This window comes from Hemiscyllium ocellatum, chromosome 16 (genome assembly GCF_020745735.1).
Source record: "Hemiscyllium ocellatum isolate sHemOce1 chromosome 16, sHemOce1.pat.X.cur, whole genome shotgun sequence".
Taxonomy (NCBI): Eukaryota; Metazoa; Chordata; class Chondrichthyes; order Orectolobiformes; family Hemiscylliidae; genus Hemiscyllium; species Hemiscyllium ocellatum.
In genome coordinates, this window is record NC_083416.1 from 9963863 (window position 1) to 9980370 (window position 16508).

At 40.0% G+C, this 16508-nt stretch overlaps 1 protein-coding gene across 1 annotated transcript in view; it reads right to left on the minus strand.

Moving 5' to 3' along the window:
• The window catches only part of LOC132823334 (dedicator of cytokinesis protein 2-like), a 717727-nt gene that overhangs the window by 481751 nt on the left and 219468 nt on the right, over positions 1 to 16508 (minus strand). The window contains exon 23 of the mRNA XM_060837030.1: positions 234 to 342. Within this exon, the coding sequence (XP_060693013.1) occupies positions 234 to 342 (109 nt within the window). The remainder of the gene's footprint in view (positions 1 to 233; positions 343 to 16508) is intronic.

A 16508-nucleotide genomic window follows, 5' to 3' on the forward strand; every position in this document is an offset into this window, starting at 1 on the left:
TTCTACCTTTTAATTCTGCATTTTGAATATTGGATGGTTAGAACCACTTTTTAAAACTATGTTCACCACTTACAATGATTTCCAGGAACGTAACCTGGAATGTAAATGATGGGACTTTATTGCATGCATCTTTTACTCCTCCTATGACTTATCATGAAGGCAGGCTACCTTCTAGTGTTTGCAATCAATCCCATTTATATATGCAACATTTTCAATTTCATTGGCTAACTGACCTGCAATAGGATTGTGGTCACTTGCTGACTTTTCATCAGGTTATTGATGGACTCAAATAGTTTTTTCAGTGATTCTTCGAACTCAACCTGTTCCTTCTCTTCATACAGTCTGGAACAAAGAAAAAGGGTTTGTTTATAGATAGGGTGACAAACATGTTTTTTTTAAAATCAAAATTGCTGCTCAATAAGGTCTAATTATCAAAAACACAAAGACTTGGCATAGTTATATTAAATTAGTGAATCGCTGAAAAATTGTTTACATTAACAGACAGATAGTTTTGTCTTAATTATTAGCTATTCACTCACATCTCTGAGCAGGAACTCTCGTTCAAGGATCTGATGTGGCAATGTGCTTATTCAAAGATTCATCGAGTCATACAACATGGAAACAGATCCTTCAGTTCAACGTGTCCAAGCTGACCATGTTTCCCAAACTAAACTAGTCCTATTTGTCTGCATTTGACCCATGATCCTCTCAGCCTTTTTATGTACCTGTACACAAGTCTTTTAAATGTTGCAAATGCACTTGCAGCCATCACTTCCTCAAGCAGCTCGTTCCATACATGCACCACTCTCTGTGTGAAAAAGTCATCCCTCATGTCCCTCCTAAATTTTGCCCCTCACCTTAAAATTATGCCTCTAGTTTTGAACTCCCCTACCCTCTGTCAATACCATGTTAAACTCAATCAGGTAAATGGTGCTGGTGTGGTTGGAATATGAAGGTAATTTCCCTCTACCCATTAGCTAAATATACCTTGTTTTCTGATGTAAATCTAAAGACTCAACTCATTGACAACTCAACAACTAAGAAGAGCCGTCATGCAAGTTCCAACTAAGGGTTGTATCCGTAGCTCTGTCTTCTTTCCATTTATCACAGTGTATTTGTTGCTCAAAACATGGTCTGCTCTTCAGCAGGGAAATCAAATGTGCCATGTGGAACTTTATAATTCAGCCTGCAAACATGACCCTGAGTTTCCAATCATCAGTAATTTTAATTCTCTACCTTCGATACACAGTCATCTTTTTGAACCACCTGGGATATCTTGTGTAGTTTCACAGTCACCAATCCTTTTGGGTGATGTTAATCTAAGCTACTGAGACCAAATGGGGAAGGCTTCCCCCATAAGTTCAGGCAGAAGAGAGCAAAATTTTGAAAGGTTTAGTATAGATACAATCTCTACAGTGTGGAAACAGGCCCTTCAACCTAACAAATCCACACTGATCTTCCGAGGAGTAATCCACCCAGACCCATTTCCCTACCCTATATCTACGCCTGAGTAATGCACCTAATCCACACAGCCCTGAACACTGTAGGCAATTCAGCATGGCCAATCCACCCTAAGCTGCACATCTTTGGATTGTGTGAGGAAACGGAGCACCCAAAGAAAACCCAAGCAGAGACAGGGAGAATGTGCAAATTCTACACAGGCAGTTGCCGGAGACTGGAATCAAACCTGGGTCCCTGGTGCTACTCCCTGGAGCAGTACTAATCACTGAGCCACCGCCCACTTGCTACTATCACTTAATAGCAGGCAATAGGCCTTCTGAGAGATATGATGGTCTCATAAAAGGTATCAGGCTCAATCCAAGAACAAGTTCTCATTATTACTACTGAAATATTCTCATACAGCATTGGTATGAGAACCAAAGCAGAACAGATAGATGGAATCAATCTCATGACATCAGTTAAATTCAGGTAGTAACTACTTCGTATGAGCTCTCCCTCCAGGCACGTTATTTTTCTAATTCTTAAGTTCTTTATATTATTTCAAATAAGTAAAGTGGGTTTACTACCCCATGTCCCTCACCTCCCTACACTCGCATTCCAAAGTTTTTTAGACTTTGTTGGGACGCAAGTTTACTGCTTAAGAACAAAATATTTAGGTACAGTTCAATGCAGTTCTAGAATTTTGGTGGACTTTTGATTTCTCACCTGTTATGAATGAATTGTTTCATCTAGAGAAATGTCAGTTTCCTCTATTTGAGCAAGAGAACATATCCTTTATAAACCAGTTAAACTTCAGCTTTTGATACTGTGACAAAGTACCTATGTAAATGTTCCTTCCATTTGTGCTTGTATTCTTTTGGATAAGATTTTCATCTTTTCATATTCAATCATCAACCATAGTGTTGTTGTTGTGACCATGTTCCTATCAGATAGATAAATTGGCTGCAACAGGAGTCTACTACTAACTCCTAGTGGGTGTGGTGTCAAAGATATCTGATGGTCAGTTTTGAAGAGTTTGAAAGAATTGAATAGCACCTTCAAACCTCTTAGATTAGTAGTGTCTTCCAATTTCTCACTGGTGAAGAGCTATTGGACACCAATGTAAATAAGTGTGAATGGTATGTCTTTTTCTCTTTAGTTCAGAGACCTTTGAAGCTATTCTCTTACTGAGTGAAATTATTGTGGTCACTAGTATTTGCTTCGGAGCTGGTTGAAGTTATTCAAGGTATTGCAGAATATGAAGAGTGTAATGTGTTTCTGCTGAGAAGGGAGAAGTTTGATTTCTGATAATGTTCTTCTGTCCCCTGCATTTTAAGAGGTGTCTCAGCATCCCTTTCCTTTTCAGCAGTATTCTGCCTGTAACAGGCATCTCTGTCTGAAAGTTGCAATTTCATTCTCCGAAATAAAGGAATTTTTCAGATTAACTATTAACACTTGCTTAAGTACTAAACTTGAATTAGTTGGATGACCGCTGACCTGCATAATCTCTTTCACATTCATGTCAATTAATCAACAACAACTTTTAAGAAAGTTTCATTCATATATTCCAAAGTTGATACATCATCACATAATATAGGTTAATGAAGGCAAATCTTGGGTTTTCTTCCAATATATTTGCTGTAAAGTATTTGCTTCTTTCTGCACATTAGCATGATTGATTCAATGGGTCGACAGTTGTTTTTGACTCTTGAACAGTCTTTTAAAAAATACCCAACTTCTGTACAGAAGTTGCATTGACATGATGAAGCTGGAGATTATTTCTGCCAGTGCACATTTTTTTAAACTCCACACTTAGACTCGTAGGGTCATAGAAATGTACATCACGGAAACAAACCCTTTGGTCCAACTCATCCATGCCGACTAGATATCCTAACCCAATCTAGTCCCATTTGCCAACACAAGAAAACTTGGAGCATTGAAGGGATCCAAAGACATTTGTCTTGGTCAATCCTGTGATGCTCTGCTGTTTTTGTATCTTAGAAGCTTGATGAAGCTTCTTGAGTAAGTTTAACTTTCTGTTCCCATCACACTTTTGTGCTATTTTGAAATTTTGCATTTTACTGCTATCTGAATAGCTCATTCCAATCTGACACCTTATTTTGACTGTATCTTATCTAAAATAAATCGATCAGAAATTCCAATGACATCTCTGTTTCAGGTTAGGTCCAAATGGTGGCTCAGTGGTTAGCACTGCTGCCTCACAGCACCAGGGACCAGGGTTCAATTCCAGCCTCAGACGACTGTCTGTGTGGAGTTTGCACATTCTGCCTGTGTCTGCGTGGGTTTACTTTGGTTTCGTCCCACAGTGCAAAGCTGTGCAGGTTAGGTGAATTGGCCATGCTAAATTGCCCATAGTGTTAGGTACATTAGTCAGAGGGAATTGGGTCTATGTGGGTTACTCTTCGGAGGGTTGGTGTGGATTTGTTGGGCTGAAGGGCCTGTTGTCACACTGTAGGGAATCTAATCTAATGATGGTCATAACATTCTGACGATGGGCAAAAATGATTAATAAACTTGTCAACGGGTTCTCCTGAAAGTTGTATTCTTCTGTTAAATCCTGCTCTCCTCAATGCGATTGGTACTTGACGTTAAGTATTTGTCAAATATTCTTACAATGTTATTAAAAGTGCTGGTGTCTTCTTTTGTATTGTCACTTTAAAACATGACCCACAACCTGACACACAGAGTAAAGAAATATAGTTATTTGTTTTTAGATTTTTTTTGAGATCTGGAATCATTTCTAAATTGTCTGTCCCATATATACCAACTCAATTCACCATCTGAAGGATCAATGATTTTAAACCGGTATGGAGCTGTAATATCTTTCTCCACTTTTGCTTACTTAATTAGTGTCCTCTCTCTTAATTGAAGATCTACTTGAAAGCTGCTGTAGGAATTCCATCTTTTTTTTAGGATAAAGTAGTTCAGTGTTTTAAATTAGATAAGAACCATAATAGGAATAGGCTAATCAGTCTTTGAGGAGAAAGTGAGGTCTGCAGATGCTGGAGATCAGAGCTGAAAATGTGTTGCTGGAAAAGCGCAGCAGGTCAGGCAGCATCCAAGGAGCAGGAGAATCGACGTTTCAGGCATGAGCCCTTTTCCTGAAGAAGGGTCATGCCCGAAATTTCGATTCTCCTGCTCCTTGGATGTTGCCTGGCCTGCTGCACTATTCCAGCAACACATTTTCAGCTCTAATCAGCCCTTGAGCCTACTGTACCATTCAATACGATCACGGCTCTCAGCAATTACTTTAGTTGGATAAAAAGTTAAATCCTCTTCCAGAAAGATATTGAAGATGAATTGCTAATTAAAACTTATTCTTAAGAGCTTTTAGATATTCTTATGATATTTCTGAAGAGTTTCGACTTCGATCTTCTTACTTTTTTGAACTTTTCTTTAATGATTGCCAATTAAAGTTGAAAAATGTCTAAAAGTATCAGGATTTATCTTATATTTACTGTAAAAGTTATTTCCAAGTATCTCATCTTCAGTGAGATCCTTTATAATGAAGAAATATGTTAGACAGCTTCCCTTTTGTTCTTTTCTCCAATCTCTCCCTTAAATCTAATACATTTCTAATTTCCTTACATCAGATGTTATGTCACCACCCTAAAAAATTACCACTGCCTCCCTAACCACAGATGCTACAAGACCTGATAACTGTTTTGAACATTTTTTGTTCTAATCACTAGGATTCTATTTTGTTTTGCGAGTTGGAAATCAAAGTGCAAGACCCAACTCTGTAGAGTAGGATGCCAAAGATTGAAAAGAGAAAAGAAAATCAAACACACACAGAACAGTAAAGACATGCAATGGATTATGTATTTGAAGCCTGAGGACCTAGGGTAGCAAGGAGTTCCCGTAGGGTTAAGGTTTGGGTGACCTTAGTGTTATGGACCAGGCCAGACCCTCTCAAAACAGTTTGCGAAGTTAGCCCAGATCCTAACCGTTCTATTTGCTTTAAGCAGGTGTATAGTGGATATTCCAGGAGTGATGCAACTGGCCCAACCATTTGGTTTTAAACAAAACAAAATCTATTTACAGATAACTGAACGAAACATGAACAAAAGAGAACCAAATTTAGAATATCTTAACCTACCTAAAAACTCAATCGACTCTATCGCAATTTAATGATGCTATTCCAAATACCTGCCACATCCCCATAAACAACCCCTTGGCAAATAAAGGTAAAATCTAACCCAGGTTCTTACAGGAGAGATGTTGGAGAGAGTGAGGATCTTTGGGTCCCCAATAGCTTCTCTGGGTCCCCAGCTAAAACTTGACCAGCTGCTGCAAACATAACAACCAGACTACTAAAACCAAACCAGACCCTGAACCAGGAGAACTGGCCACTCCCTTTTCATTGTACAAGTCTTATAAAACAAAACACGTGAAATGTTTTGCTAGTAGATTATCCAGATGTATCAGAACCTCTGCCTTTACAACCCCTCTGAAAAAAAGGGACAACATAACCTTGTTAAAGAAACAGCATCAACACAATAGGAAATGATGCATTGAGTATTGAATTCAATACAATGAGAATTCAAAGTGGAAGAGAGTGTTGTAGTTAATATTCAAAGTTTCAAAGAAACAGAAGAGTAACATTTTGAGTTGCAATTATTTATGAAAAGAAAGAAATATGAGCGATCATGACTCGCTAGAGTAGTGCGCTGGAAATTAGGTCGCAACTATTCCTAGAGCTGTCACCATTGTAAAAAAAATTAAGTCAATCTGTCCAATGTTCCCAGAACTGAAGGTGCTGTAAATCAGAAACATAAACAGAAATTACTGGAAAAGCTCAGCAGGTCTGGCAGCATCTGTGGAGAGAAATCGGAGATAACGTTTCAGGTGAAGTGACCCTTCCACAGCTCAGACCTGCTGAGCTTTTGCAGTAATTTCTGTTTATGCCCCCAATTTATCTGTCGAGTGAACTCAGTTTAGAAAAACACTCTCCCCAGGTTTCTATAATTAACAAGAAAACAGCTATTTATTGCAAATAAAAGAAATATGATTTCCTAACTTATAGTTCATTGTAATTTAACAACCTTCAAAAATAGCATGTGTGGAAATTCAACCTTGCTAAAGAAGCTCATCAGACCACATCAATCTTCTAAAATATAATAACAGCAAAACATCATCTGACAGACCAAGACAAAATATATTTTGAACCCTTTGATGCTAGATATTTTCTTGCAGAAGAGCAGTTAAGAAAAGTGCACCATCATTAAAATTTTCCTCCACACATGCAGACGGACTCACAAAGAGACAACATGACATGGATTTTAAGGATCAGAAAGAAATCAGAGAAATAGAGCTCAGGAGCACCACAGGATTGGATGATTTCTCTTCTTTCTCTTCCTTTCAACTCTCTAATGCTAACACAAAGTTGCTTGCATACCAGCATTCAGTCTTTCAATCACTTGTCGTGAATGTTCCTATGTCTGAAGGTGATTTTCACTTTCTCCCCTTGACAAGGGAATTTGCAGAGGATGGTGAGTGGTTATTGGATGTGTTACTGGAGAGGATTAAGTACTTCCACAGTAAAGAGAGACTCAGAAATTTTTGATGGTTTTAGGTGGATGTTCCAGCTGCAATATGTCAAGCAATTGTCCACTCTTTCTGATTTTGGTCCCACTGTTTCAGGAAATAAAAAAACAACTTTACATCTACCTCACAACGTGATTGAGTAAAACTGTAGCACTCTCTTTGAATTGTCTCCTTGGTGTAAAGCAATATCTTACTTTTCTAGTCCACCAATGAAAAATAAAAGGAATTAAAGCAACCTATTTGCTACAGTTGGGAGGAGAAGAAAACGTTTGTTTAAATATCAAATTAAGGAATGTAGCACTGACGGACGTTATTATGCCTGTGCGGTCTTTCAAATGAGTTTACCACTTTGCGGTGATTGGAATCTGGTGGATCGCGTTGACTTTGAGGTCTTGATGAACATGATAAACTGGGCCAATCAGGGAGCCCTGGCTGATAGATATAAACAGGGGATGTACCGGGGCGGGCTGTCCTAGAGGTGGTCGAAAAGTGTGTCAGGGCAGACTGAGAACTGGAAGGGGCACGGGGTGGACCGAGAACCGGAAGGTGGATAGGAGTGGGCTGCCTTAGAGTGGTTGGAAGGTGGGAGGGGCGGGGGGCTTGCTGGGTCTGTATTGTCTGCACTTCTGTATGTAACCGTATTGTTTAATGTACAAATGTCGTTATCACTGTCTTACGTGGAACTGGGATTTGAGGGTTGTCCTCATCTCCCTGTAAAATGGTTGAACAGTAGGGTTTGGGGCCTAGCTTTGCTGCTCCTCTCCCTTGTAAAATTGCTGTCTCTTGTACAGCTGTAAATGTTTTTTTGTAAACTGTTTTGTAATTTGTTTAATAAAATAAAAGAAAAGAAAATATATAAACAGGGGATTCAGACAGCCTCCTGATCTCAGGGACTGACTCAAAGCTGGCTGGACATTGCCAGTGTACTATGCAAGTGTAAACAAAGAGACACTTGGTGACAGGATGCCGGTCTCTGTGAAAATATTTCACACTTCCACCACTTCCATCATTTCTCTTCTCAGGCCTTTTAAAGTTTTCTTTTGCAAACATTTAATAGTTTTCTATGTAAAATATATGAAGGATTCTATTTTACAGTCAATCTCCTAACCACCATCATTGCAAAATTTCATCTTCACCCCTTTTACTTTTCTCATCCCTCTGCATTGAATGAAGTATCTCCAGTGCAACACCCGATGGGGAGCATTTAAAAACTCATATACACAGCATCCATTAAGTTTCTTTCAGTATACGTTTGCTATTTCCTCAAAAAGACTTTAAGTTTGTCAGACATGATTTGCCTTTTAAAAGTCACTGGTGCTGATACATAATTACTGATTGATTTATTGTTGTCACATGTACTGAGATACAGTGAAAAGTGCTGTTTTGTGTGCTATACAAGCAGATCATACCATTCAAAGTGCAAAGCAGAGTGCAGAATATAGTGTTACAGCCAAACAGAAGGTTCAGAGAGAGAGAGAGATCAGAATTAACATTTGCGAGGTCGTTCAAAAGTCTGATAACAGTGGGAAAGAAGCTGTTCAGCCACATTCTAAGTTAGAATTAATTTTTAATTGTATCACAAGTTAAAGCAATAAATCCATTGATGATATTACCCTCACTACTGCACAGTCATTTAGTTGGTTACTTCTTACTTTTATTGGACAGAATATATTGCATTAGCAACAATCTGACCTAACTGTGATACCCAAGATAAACCTTAACGAAAAGAATGACTTCTATTCGTATAGTTCCTCTGAAGACTTCAGAAAACCTCAAAATGTTTTGCAGCTGACAAAGTACTTTTGATGGACAGTCACTGCTGTAATGCAGGGCCATGTAGGAGCCAAGTTATGTCCCTTATCAGCCACAAACCATCAGTAAAGGGAATGAACAACCTGACTTAGTCATGCTGGTTGAGGAAATTAGAGTCATAGAGTCTAATTCGGTTCAGCTGGTTCATGCCAAACATAATCCCAAACTAAACAGTCCCACCTGCCTGTGCATGGCCCATATCCCTCCAAACATTTCTTATTTATGTACTTATCCAACTGTCATTTAAACTTTGCAATTGTACCCACATCCATTACTTCCTCTGAAAATTCATTCCGCACATGAACCAGCCTCTGTGTACAAAAAAAATGCCTCTCATGTCTTTTTAAAATCTTTCTCCTCTCACCTTAAAATATGTCCTTTAATCTTGAAATCCCCCACCCTAGGAGCTAAAAAAAACACCTGCCTCTCACCTTATCTATGCCTGTCACGATTTTATAAACCTCCATAAGGTCACCTCTCAATCTCCCATGTTCTAGTGAACAAGGTCCCAGTCTATCTAGCCCCTCCTTTTCCCTCAAACCTTCCATTCCCTGCAACATCCTAGTAAATCTTTTCTGAACTCACTCTAGCTTAATCATATCCCTCCTAGAACAAGGCTACCCAAGACAGCACACAGTGATTCAGAAGAGGCCTCACCAACGTCCTGTACAACCTCACCATGAAGTGAAGTCATTGGGAAAACTGCCAAGACTGTGTTGCTGGAAAAGCACAGCAGGTCAGGCAGCATCTGAAGAGCAGGAGAATCGACATTTCGGGCAAAAGTCTGACCTGCTGTGCTTTTCCAGCAGCACACTCTTGGCTCTAACCTCCAGCATCTACAGTCTTCACTTTTGCCTCATTGGGAAAACTCTTTAGCTTTTCCTTGAAATGGTGTGATGTGATCTTTCACATCCACCCAAGAGACAGCTAGGAACTCCACACGACATTGAGTCAGAATGACGGGGGCCTCTGACAAATGAGCCCTCCCTGTTGGGGGAGGTATGAAACCACAAATTTCTCACTCCAGGATAAGAGTGCTACTCATTGATTGGTAAACAAAGAATCTGACACAGATAGAGGAGCCACAGTCAAAAACTTAATTGTTTTCTGAAGCTAGCAAAGGAAGCAATAAAGCAGACTGGTTGTGGAAGAGAGTTCCAGAGAAAGAATATATTGACATCAATCTCTTGAGATGGTATTAGCTCGCGAGTTCATCTCTTAATGCAAATCTGTGTTTTCAATCCTCAACCTTAATCCAAGGCAATTTCCATTAGTGCATTATTCAAACCACATTTATTTTCTGTCCTTCAGAAAAGAAGCTAACCCAATCTAAAACCATCGGCTGCAATGGATCAGGCCGACATTAATGACAGCACAGCATTATTGAAGTAAGTGCAGGGACTTCTGCTGGTGTTCCAGCCAAAATCCTGTTTGAACCCACAGGAACAAAGCAGTTGAATTGGCTATTCATTACATTTATCCTTTTCGTGTTTACCAACATGACAATGATGGGTCGTTCCAAAACAAAGATACCAACAGACAGGAAAGAGGATTCTCTGTCAATATAAATTATTTTTATAGGTGTGTAGATTTTGAAATAACACAGGAGCTTGTATTTAAATTGTCTCCCTGACAGAGTAAAACATCCAGAGGAGTTGAACAAAATCATCCATTTATATTTCTCACAATGAGTCACAGAAGGAGAGACATAATCAAGAGATCGGTCCATTTTTAAGTGGAATTTTAAAGGAGTTGCAAGGTCACATGCTTTAGGGATTAATTAATTAAAACTTAATTGTACATTTTACTAATTTCTGAATAACACATCTTACAAAAAAAAATTGTTATGGATGATCTCCTTCTGGACTGTAAAATTATATGAATCTATGATCCCATGTTGGCTATAACTCCCCGATTCCCCCCTCACCTTCTTAAATAACGAAATGGCTGTGTCATTTAACAATCTGGAACAGATTCCAAATCAAAAGAACTTCAAAAAATCCATTGATAGCGTCAATTTGATCACCTAACTCCTGTAAAACTCTGAATGGAAATCATGTCGCCCTGAGAATTGTCCCTTTTTAATTCCATTGGTTTGGAGTGTATTTTTTTTAGGCTGTGTGATAGCAACACTGAGTTTCTTGGAGCGATTCTCACCGCATCCCACTACACCCGCCTCATTAACAACATCCTATGGCAATGCTCATGTCCAATTCCACCCCCCTTCTTATAACGTGCCATTTGCAGAGTAATCTGCCACTCACCAGACATCTTTTGAAGGACTTTGCAATGGCGTCATATTTAACAGCTTGGTGCTGCAAGCTGTCCACTTGTACCTGCCCTTTCTGATATTTATACTGAACATTGCCAAGAGAGGGGGAGATTGAAACCCCAATTTGTGGGAATGTGACCTGGAAGCCCTGTTGGCCAGGATGGTGCTGTCATGGGATTTGTGCTCCCCCTAGGACCAGTAGTTGAGGCCATGATACCTGACCATCCCAGCCTGATCCAAGGTTGCCTCCTAGGTTGGAGTTGTCTCAGTCAACTGCAGGAATGAGCACTGTATGACGAAGGCCAAACCCTACTGTCCCAGCATAAATGCCAACAATTTTGCTCTGGTAGCTGACATTCATGGTATCCCTGCTCCTGCACCTGCCTCACTTCCCACCAAGGCTCATGTTCTATCACTCTCACTGTTGCCTGCTCATGGTCACTCAACTCAAACACCAACACCCACTCACCCAAGATACCTCAACTTGTACCAAAAGTAATAGTTATGTCACTCACTTTAATCAACTTTAATACCTGTCTCTCTCTCTCAATCTGGGAGGAAAATAGCTCCCAGCAGGGCTCACTGAGGTAAGATGGACAGTGAGCTGCCTGATATTTGACTCTTGATCGTTTTGAGGAGAGGATTCTGTCAGTGACCACCCCAACTGGCTGACTGTTTCTCAGCTCCTCACCACTCTTTGAGGCCTTACATAAATGTACAGTGACCCTCTGAGCAAAACCTATCCCTTAGGGCCAGCTGACAATAGTAACAAGCTTCCTGCCTTTGTGTCCATGCTAAACAGCAGTAATTTGAGGCTGGTAATTCTGATGGAGGGGATCAAAATGCTCAATGGCTAAAGTAAGGCTGCTAGGAGTGTGCAGGTGCACGCAGAAGTGGGTGGGCACTATGACAGTGAGCAAAGAGCGCACAAATGCAGCCTGGTGCAGTCCATGAGTTGGGTGTTCATAGTGTCGTCATGGTGTTAGCAAATGCAGCATGAAGTGCAGATACTCGTGGATTGTAACTGTGCCATGAGCGCTCACTGAGGTTGGCACATGTCAGATGACAATGTCCGTGGGCAGGGCCTGTGTGTAACCCCCCCCCCGAATGTGCCCTAAGAAGCAGGTGCCCCTGAGCATGGAGGTCCCTTTGGAGCAAGTTGTGAGCTGACGTCACCAAGGACCTGTTCAGACGCTCAAGTCAAGAAGTCGCAATGTCTGGTTTATTTCCTGCATTTGATAAGATGGGGAGCTAAGTATCGATGAGGTGGTTTGGGCTGTTACTAAAGCATTTACCAAGCTAGAATTCCCCCTTTACTGGCAATTCTTAACTCTGCTTCATCTGACCACTCAGCAAATGTATAAAAGATACAGCAAGATAGGCCTCACCAGACTTGTCTGATTCGTTCACAGATTTTGCCATAGTCCACACTGCTCAGGCCCCTATAAGAATCCATTAGCTCCTCCATTACTATCATTTTGCATCTGTTAATGTCAATGCATCAGCATTCCCAATTCAATATTAATTTCCATACTATGGAAATGGATAAATATTCATTTCCCACTGTTGCAAAATGAAGATACAAAGTAATGATTCAGTGTTTGCCACTTTTTATTTACATCTGCAGCATCATTGTTATCTGTTTACCAAGTTAAAAATCACAAACGCCAGGCTATAGTCCAACAGGTTTATTTGGAAGCACTAGCTTTTGGAGTGCTGCTCCTTCATCGGGTAGTTGTGAAGCAAGATCATAAGACACAGGTTTTATAGCAAAAAATGACAGTGACATGCAGCCAAAATGATATATTGAACAAACATAGATTGTTGTTAAATCTTTCATCTTTTAGAATGATGAAGGAGCAGCGCTCTGAAAGCTAGTGCTTCCATATAAACCTGTTGGACTTTAGCCTGGTGTTGTTGATTCTTAACTTCGTAAACAGATAACAATGATGCTGCTGATGTAAATTAAAAGCGAAAAACATTGAATCATTACATTGTATCTGCATTTTGTGGCAGTGGGAAATGAAACTTTATCCAGTTCAATAGTATGAAAACCAACACTGGCTCCTCCACATCTGTTTTCAAAGCACCTGCATTGTCCAGATCATCTCGTTTTTTTCTTAATACCATTGCAAAAACATTTGCTTTAATTTTTTTAAACTTTCTTTTCTCTCTCTTTCTGTGGCTTTTGCGATCTGCTGTAATTTTGACATCGTTCCCTGTGCTATGCATTTTCTTTTTCATTATGGATAGGATCGTTCTTTAGAATTATGCTAGCTCTTGCCTCTTTCAATTTGACTATGGATAGTTTTTTTTTCCCCAGCAAGCAGATCTGATCTGTTCTTTAGTTTAGTTTAGTTAAGGCATGATGATTGGTGCAGTCTTGGAGGGCAGAAGGGCCTGTTCCCGTGCTGTTATTCACTTTATCCTTTACATCCTGGTACAAAATGCTTCTATTTGACATTAAATTCTTTTTAAAGACTATCCTTCAAGGCAGAAGGTGGTAGAGGGTTGTTTGTCAGGCAGGAGGTCTGTGAGCAGCAGTGTTCCACAGGGATCGGGTTTGAGTCCACTTTTGTCTATCATTTATGAGAATATAGGAGGCATGGTTAGTAAGTTTGTGGATGACACCAAAATTGGTTGTATCGCCGACAGTGAAGAAGAAGGTTATCTAAGATGCCAAAGAGATTGTAATCAATTGGATCATTGGGCTGAGGAGTGGTAGATGGAGTTTAATTTGGGTAACTATGAGGAATTGTATTTTGATAAAGTAAACAAGGGCAGGATTTATACAGTTAATGTTCGAGCCCTGGATACTGTTGTAGAACAGAGGGACCGAGGGGGTTCAGTTATAAATTTCAAACAATTGTGTCACAGGTATACGGGGTGGTTAAGAAGGCTAAGATCTTTGAGTATCGGAGTTGAGACATGATGTTGAAGTTGTACAGGACGTTGGTGAGGCCTCTTCTGGAGTACTGTGTCCAGTTCTGGTTGTCCTGCTATAGGAAGGATATTATTAAATTGGAGAGGGTTCAGAAAAGATTGAGCAAGGTGTTGCAGGGAGTTGAGGGTTTGAGTTATAAGAATAGGCTGGACAGGCTGGGGCCCTTTTCACTGGAGCTGGGGAGGTTCAGGGATGAGGTTTATACAATCATGAGGAGCACAGCTAAGATGACTATCAAAGGTCTTTTCCCCAGGATGGGGGTGCTCAGAACTAAGGGGCATAGTTTTAAGGCAAAAGGAGAATGTTTTTAAAAGGACATGAGGGACATTTTTTTTACACAGACAGTGGTTCATGTGTGGAATGAACTGCCTGGGAAAGTGGGTGGTTGCAGGTACAGTTACAACGTTTAAAAGACATTTGGGTAAGTTCATGAATAAGAAAGGTTTATGGGAATATGGGCCAAATGCAAGCAAGTGGGACTAATTTAGCTTGGGAAGATGGTTGGTGTGGACTAGTGGGAGCACCTCTTTCCGTGCTGTGTGATGCTACGACTCTTACTCTAATTGCCTGCCATTTTAATCATGAACAGATTGGTCCAGCTTACCTCAAATAGGCTCCATCATATTGCCCTGGAGTTAGTCTTAGTTATATCTAGGATCCTAGTTGCTGTTAAAAGTTTTACCCTTTCAAACATTACATTGAACTCAACCGTAATGTGGTCGTTGGTGGGTAAATGTTCATTCGTGTTTGGATTGTTCACTAAGACTTCATTGGTCATTATTACATTTCACTTGACCATCCCTTTTGTTTTAAACATGGGAAGTAGAGTTGCAGAAAACTATCCTGTATATACTCACAACATTTACCACGTTTCTCATATAGGCAGGTCTGCACATTTCAATCTATGAAAATTAAAATTACCCATTAAAAGCATTCTGCCTTTACTTGCCAATCCCTGCATTTATAGAATCACCTACCGAACAGTTTACCACAAGGGGACCCATTTATATCCCCCACTTCCATCTTAAATTATTTTTTATTTCTTAAATACATCAATAAGGAGTGCACTTCTTCCTCCCGTTATACACAAGGGGCTCCAAGGAGACCAGTGCTTCCAATGAGGGTGCTATGTTTGGATTGAGTTGCTCCTATCTTATTTATCCAGTAGTAATGCAGAGATATTCTAAATTCAAACAGTTTATTTACGCGGCTTAAACGGTCTTCGAACTTCACAAAATTTTCAAGACACCAAAAGGCAGAGTGGGGAGCAGCATGTGCAATCTTGCTCCAGAATTGTCTCTCTGAGAGTTAGGAATCAGTGACTTGACTCTTAAATGTCATTCAAAGGCCAAAGCGTTTCAGTCACTCTACAAGGATTTATGATCAGACAAGCATAATCAAACACCACTGGAAGCTGCAGATAGTTTGAGAAGGGGAAGGAAGAATAGCTCACCCAGAAATGTCATTTGATGAGGTGCAGGGCAGGTCCTGAAGTCAATTATGAAACTTTAAGAAAAAGAAGCATAGATGTGGGAAAGCATTAACACATTCACCTTGATCACTTCCTGATAATTCACTAGCTGTGTTAACACTCTCTTTGTGTTTTCAGTTTCAGAAACAAATTGTTCACATTCATATGAGCTCTCAGAAACACCTTAACTCAGTTTTAATGAATTGTTCTGTAGCATTGTCTCTTTAAATGGTGAGTAGAGCTGCCAGATGAATGACAGCATGCCTGATGGTACCCTGCTCCGTCAGAACTGAGCTGAATGGTCATTCCTCGATGATACACTCCAGGTCTTGGACCCAGGACATTCTAACTCTGAAGCAAAGGAGTTTGGGTCACATGAGTGAAGCCGACTCTCTGGAAGTTCAAACACCCTCTGTTAGAACAGTATAGTAACTTATACCCATCGCCTTTATGACGGGATTCAGCTAGGAGAAGCTTTGACAGAATAAAGACACTTTGTTAAATTTCTTTTTATCCACCCTATATAATTATTTGCCTAATTGGCTCTTTGTCATAATGCATCAGTGCTATTTCCAAGTAGAGAGGGTGTAAGAAGCACTTCCATCTGCATAATTAACCATTATTTAAATGAGCTTTACTATCCATTACTGAGCTGAAAATGTGTTGCTGGAAAAGCGCAGCAGGTCAGGCAGCAACCAAGGAGCAGGAGAATCATGCCTGAAACGTCGATTCTCCTGCTCCTTGGATGCTGCCTGACCTGCTGCGCTTTTCCAGCAACACATTTTCAGCTCTGATCTCCAGCATCTGCAGACCTCACTTTCTCCTATCCATTACTGAAGACAAGTATATACTGTACCTCCTTCTTACAGTTAACTGTCTTTGGCATCAGCTTTCACTGGAACCTCTGCACAAATATCAGAAACCAGAGTCTAAAGATGATCAAGCAATAGTCTTGGCAAATTGATAAAGGAGATGTTTACTATATCCTGACAGTTTATGAA